Genomic DNA, 6,000 nt, shown 5'->3' with positions numbered 1-6,000 from the left:
TGGACATCTTTCAGTATTAATAAACAGAATTATTTGTCATTGTATATAATAGATGCATAGAATTCCATTGATGGGATATATTATAATGTAAAAATATCCCATGTTACCAGACTTTTCAAATTTGAAATTATTAAAAAGTTATGATGACTAAAATTTGAAAATGTATTATTGCAAGTGTAAACGAATACCTTTGGTGTATATTTCCATAAGTGGAATTCTTGGGTCTGAAAATATATTTATTTTTTTATACTGGTAACTTGCCTCCCAGTAAATGAGCTTTATGCTCCGACAGAAATGATCTGTTTTCCAGTTTGATAGATGAAGATATTCCCCTTTTCTTTTCATTTTATTTTATTTGGTGATTGGTGAGGCTGAACATCTTCTGTTTATTTAGTTTCACGTCTTTTTCATGAATTATAGTTGACTTTCATTATTTGTGGTAGCTGTGTTTTATACAGTTGTCACAAACACTGAATTAACCAATACCAGCTCACTGCTCCCAGGAGACTAGAAGGTTAGGTCACCATGAGCCTCCAGTCAACTGGTTAATACATAGCTTTGTGTTTGTGTGTGTTTCAGTTTAAAGACACTTTACTTCATACTTGTTGTGACTTAACATTGAACTTGTGGCCAAAACACTGTAATAAAGCCAAATTAACACACGTCTTTTCTCTGTGGGCATGTCATCGTCTTCTAGAAAACAATCAAATCACCAAAAAAAATTTTTTAAGTGCAGACAATATGGCTGTAAATAGACTGCAGAGAGCAGGCTCGATTACAGTAGGACTGTTCCAACAAGGAGACCTTCCTTGTTCACCTTATTTGACCTCAGCTGGGAAGGTGCATGTCAGGTGACTCAAATTTTTTGGCCACTCTGCTGCATGTCCACAGATGACCGCAAAAGTGCTCAGTATTAACCATGGGGTTACACATAAATTTTAGCAAGCAGGTGAATTCATAAATATGGAATTTATGAATAATGAAGACAGTATATTTCCTTTGCCCATTTTTCTACTAGTGATTTGTATAAACCATTTACATGTTGAGAAAGTCTTTTGCCTAGCCTAGTTTATAAAGATTTCCCTCAGTTTTTGTCTTGCCATTTTACTGTTATCATCTGTTATTACGGTGGCTTTGGACAGCAGTTATCAAGGTGCCTTTTGAACGGAGGGGGTGCAGAGTGGCAGTAAAGAAGGCATTTCATCAGGTTTCTAGCACTGGGAAAGTCGTTGATATTTATTCTTAACTCTTCTTTTTACAGGCACACCAGGTTTGGGGTTTTGGTGATCTTTCTCGGGCACCTCCAAATTCCAGAAAAATATGTAAGTCCCGTTCTAAGCTAGCATTTTATATCATGATTTTAATCATGATCTTCATCTGATATTTTTATGCCTCCCACAGTCTAAGGCCATTCGAGGCCCTTTGCCTGTTGACTTCCTGCCTCTGTCACTCATCCTGTTGCTCCATTGTCTGTCCCTTAACAATAAGGAAGGCTGAATGAAGAAATGAGGAGGGAGAGACCCAACACAAACATTTGTCACTCAGCTAGGGGGGAAAAAAAGCATAGATCTGCAGAGGATGGGGGCAGAGGAGGGGTGAGAATGGGAGGGTGTGGGATTATTGGTAAGAAAGTATTTTGGGACATCGATTTCATTTACTCCTCCTGCAGCCGACCGCTCACCACCCGCTCTAACACATTGGATGTCTCCTTACCCTAGGCGTGAAACCTAAAAAAGTTTACTTTGACATCCTGGAGCATTACAATCATGGAAGGAAAAACTTCCCAAAGACCGTAAGATTCTTTTCTCCTTGCCCTTCAGCAGTGGATCTCTGGGGAAAGTGGGCTTCTGGGTGTTTCCATGTGGCATTGGGAATGGTGGCATGTGCGCCTGAAGCCAGTCTGAATGCAGATCCTCTGGTGTGTAACCAGGGGAGAAGGGAGCTATTCTGATTAGTAGGCAGTCTTCCCAAAGGTGCCACCAACAGTTCCTTTCATGGATCTTTCCAGTTGTTTAGGAAATAAGGCTCAAAGAGGCCCTCAGGGATAGGAATTTCCATTGTACTGACCAAATTCTCATCAGCAGTATAAGGGAACTGTTGTATTCTGCCTCTTGTGATAAAGGCAGTAAGTTCTCAGATTTTCCTCTCTTGGGGAACCATCATGGGTGCCCAGTGACCTGGGCCCACCCTCCTCAAGTACCTGTCCTCCACCCAGTATCTGTTGCCCCTGCTCTCCCTGACAGGGTCCTTCCAACAGGGGATATGGCTTTCCTGATCACACTTTATCAAAGAGTGTTAAAACAAGATCCCTTTTACGTCTCAGAGTCCTGGCAGAGTCCTAGGGAATAAGCTGAAAGAAACAATAAAAAGCAGTTTCTACACATGCCCTACTGACTTCATTTATCACAAAAATTAGCACTATTTTTGTTATCTTATGAATTTTGTTAAGATTTCTCTTTAAATTGATTTTTTTAAAACCCTCAGACTCATCTTAATTATGTTTGCAATACCATGGGTCTCATGTACTAATTATGTGTACTAGGGGAAAAAAATTTTGACCATGCAAATGAAAAGTTATCCAACTACCATCTAACATTATCACAAGAACCAGCAAATATATATAATACATATATATATGTGTATTATATATATATTTTATAATATACGTATATATCTTTGAAACTGCTGGTCTATGAGCACCAGTGAGGAAATCTGATAAATTTGGCTAAAGGGACAGGGTTGGATGGTTCACCTTAGTTCCCAGACAACCAGTTTATTTTAATGGCAGGCTTCTAGAAAAACGAACTTTCTGCTTTAGGACCAGGATACCTTTCCCAGGGAGCATTTCAAGCACAGAAAGGCAGGACCTGTGCATGGTGTGTGTGTGTGTGTGTGTGTGTGTGTGTGTGTGTATGTGTGAGGGGGAGTTATTTGGGGTCATTTGAAGCTGGACAATCCGTGAAGAGTCACACGGTGTGGGCACTCAGGGGCCACCCCTCACTGTGGGGTTGGTGCCCACTTCTAGGAAGGACAGATGATTTCCTGAAAGTATATTCATTGCTAGATGGCCTCCTGGGATTTGCTTGGGACAATCATTAACGACTGTTAAATAAATAAAACCGCTTGCTACAGGGAGTTGTACAATGCCAAGCAATCCCATTGCCAGTCAGTGTCTCCTGCTGTTTTGGTGAACAGTTAGTTGTCTTCCTCTGCAAGGTGCTTCCCTGACCCCTACCCTAAAGTAAATTCCTCATACTTGCAGTATCCTCTTTTAAGTCTACCATTCCTGAGAAGTGAGTGACATTATACCCTGTTCTTGTTTTTGTGATGCAATAATAGGCTAAAAGGGGACACACACACACACATACACACACACACATAATCTTAATTTGGGGAGCTTATTTAAGGGAAACCTGGGACCTAGAATTTTGACTTTTTATTTATAAGACAGAGAAAATCTTAATATTTTTAAATAGGTGCTAATATTTTAGGGTAGGGGGAACCAACATGGGATGTAAAACTGTACACATTCCTGGCTTAGCAACAAGTAGGGATTGAAGGAAAATTCCAACCATCATCAGCAATATTCTTAACTTTCTAAAGTATCTTCTTAGTGCTTAGCATCTTTGGTAACTGTCCTCTAAATTATTCATATTTCTGGGTCCTGACTTGAAGAAGTTCATGATGTAAAATGGAAGATAGAGTGTTCACACCCAGAAATGTGGACCTTAAGAAGTGGTGGTAGAGACACCGGGTGGGAGGGTGGTTAGGATGTAAAGCCAAAGGATGATTATAGAGCCTTTTCTTTTTTCCTGCTTATTGATCTGGCCTTCCTGATTAAAGACACAGATATTTGAAATGAGAAGGTCAAAAAGGATGGAAGAAAATGCAGGGGTGGGAAACCCAACTCCTGCTCATGAATGATGTCTGACTTGAAAGAAGCAATTTAATTCCCAATTCTGTGGGAAAAGTGACCTTTGCGGATGAGCGAGTGTTGACAATAAGGCCATTTTTCTCTAGCTTTACAAACAATGTGAATCTGAAAGCAAGATTTTTGGCTCCTCCGAAGACTCAGAAGGTGGTCAACACAGAGGTGGTCAACACAGAGGTGGTCAACACAGTAGTTATGGCCGGGGAAGGCTGCTGTCGTTATTTGGCTGACTTGGAAGACAAAGCCACAAAGCTGGAGGCCTGCAGTTTGGGTGATCAACGACTCTGAGGTACGAGGGGCCCTGCAGTATCTGGACGTTGGCAGGTGGGCTTGCTCAGACTCTTCCCGGGGCTTCCCCTGCCCCCACCCCTCCTTGCTGTTGTCGTGTGTGTTTTAATTGGCCGGGGACAAAAGTTATCATTATAAATAAGTGCTAAATTTTCCTTTAAAATAAGTTCCTGGAACCCAGATTCCTCTAGAACAACCATACAAATGGTGATGTGGCCCTGGGGATTGGGGGCTATAGCGTCAAAGAGCCAGTCCCCTGCCTCTGGGAGCCGGGGAGGGGCGCAGGGCCAAGAGAAAGGCTGCTTTGTATTCAGAGCGTGGCACAGTAGAGTGGGCGCCTGCCACCGCCAGGTCTTCCTCGCGCCAGCCGCCACCAGGAGGCAAATGGACTCCGCCTGGGGCTCGGGAAGGGGCAACCCGGCCGCGGTGGTGTCGCCGCCTTTCACGCCTGACTCTCTCGGGAGCCCCAGGCCCGCAGCCCCGCCCACCTCCCGCCCCGTCGCGATCCTCCCCCGGATGCGTCCGCCCCGGGCCCTACGTTCCTCCTCTTCCCTGCAGGGTCCTCCTCCTCCGGCATCCAGCGGCCCCCGCTCCCCGGCCCCGCCCACGGCCCTCCCCCGGCTGCAGCCCCACCCCGCTCCCCGGCCCCGCCCACGGTCCCCGGCCCCGCCCAGCCCACGGTCCTCCTCCTGCTGCAGCCCCACCCCGCTCCCCGGCCCCGCCCACGGCCCTCCTCCTCCCTGCAGGATCTTCCTCCTCTGCTGTCCAACTGCTCCAACTCCCCTGAGCCGCCCAGAGCCTCCTCCTTGCTGGATCCTCCTCCTCCTCCCGCAGGTCACCCTCCTCCCTCCGCTGTCCGCACGTGGCCCGCCAGTTTCTCCTGGGCTCTACGATCCTTCCCCGCCCGGCCGAGCGCGCTGGAGGGAGGGACTAGGAGTGGTGGAGGCGGTGCTGGGACCCCCGGGCGCGGGAAGGGGCCAGCCGCCGCCGTCCGGGGCAGCTTGGGGCCCCCGCAGCTGCTGCCTTGAGGAGAGGCAGAGCAGGGTCTGGTTTTTGAAAGCGGCCACCTCCTCCTTCCCCTTTTTCCTCCACGGCCCTCCCCCGCCGCCTGCTCCCATTCACTCCCATTTACTAAGATTTGCCCTGCAATTTATAATTGCTGTTGAATCGAAAAGATAATTAAAAGTCTCATCACCACCCCTAAACCCCTCTTAGTGATTATTTTTGTCCTTTAGCCCCAGGTTGGGCTAAATAACATTCCCTAGGAGCCATCTGGTCCGATTCCCGGGAACTTTTCATATGGTTTCCATTAAGCTCGCCAAAACCCTGCATTTGAAAATGCGGCCCTGGAGCCGCTCCGGAACCTCCAGGATTTCTGCCTTGGCCAGTCTGGTTGAGAATCTCAGCAGAGGGAGGCGAAGGCCTCTGCTTAAGTTCCAAGTTTAGTACCTAAGGATCCTGATCTGAGGCTGTAATGACTGTGCCTGCCTGTAATGACTGTGCCAGGACTCCATGGAAATTTCGGTTCTCCATAGTAATGGTTATCATTCATTTGGCAGCATTTGTTTTCCATTGTATGAAAGACTTAGCTTGTTAGAATTGTTTTAATTCTAAAATTTAGTGTTAATGGCTTTACAGATGAATTTGCAGAAATAACCTGACCACAGAAATTCTGTGTGACCAGAAGCGTTGGTATGGCGGGGTCTGTACCTCCTTCCCATGCTTTTGCCCAATTCTTCTAACCCCCATAGGAAAAACAAATGTTATCTTGTGCAGAAATA

The 6,000-nt window shown here is 45.9% G+C and overlaps 1 protein-coding gene across 1 annotated transcript; it reads left to right on the top strand.

Moving 5' to 3' along the window:
• The first annotated feature begins 882 nt into the window (after positions 1-882).
• On the top strand, positions 883-4,196 carry C7H4orf51 (chromosome 7 C4orf51 homolog). Its single transcript, XM_071614870.1, has 4 exons — positions 883-949; positions 1,262-1,322; positions 1,719-1,792; positions 4,021-4,196. The coding sequence occupies exons 1-4, from the start codon at positions 920-922 to the stop codon at positions 4,159-4,161; spliced, it is 306 nt and encodes a 101-aa protein (XP_071470971.1). The 5' UTR covers positions 883-919; the 3' UTR covers positions 4,162-4,196.
• The last annotated feature ends 1,804 nt before the right edge of the window (positions 4,197-6,000 follow it).

Source organism: Marmota flaviventris, chromosome 7 (assembly GCF_047511675.1).
Source record: "Marmota flaviventris isolate mMarFla1 chromosome 7, mMarFla1.hap1, whole genome shotgun sequence".
Lineage (NCBI taxonomy): Eukaryota > Metazoa > Chordata > Mammalia > Rodentia > Sciuridae > Marmota > Marmota flaviventris.
This window is presented reverse-complemented; position numbering and strand designations above follow the sequence as displayed.

What these genes read in the sequence shown, in the direction of transcription:
- C7H4orf51 (XM_071614870.1), top strand. Translation starts at nt 920, where the DNA reads ATGGGGTTACACATAAATTTTAGCAAGCAG. An exon ending in ACATAAATTTTAGCAAGCAG is followed by an intron (nt 950 to 1,261) that starts GTGAATTCATAA and finishes TTCTTTTTACAG; the next exon opens with GCACACCAGGTTTGGGGTTT. An exon ending in GGAAAAACTTCCCAAAGACC is followed by an intron (nt 1,793 to 4,020) that starts GTAAGATTCTTT and finishes ATTTTTCTCTAG; the next exon opens with CTTTACAAACAATGTGAATC.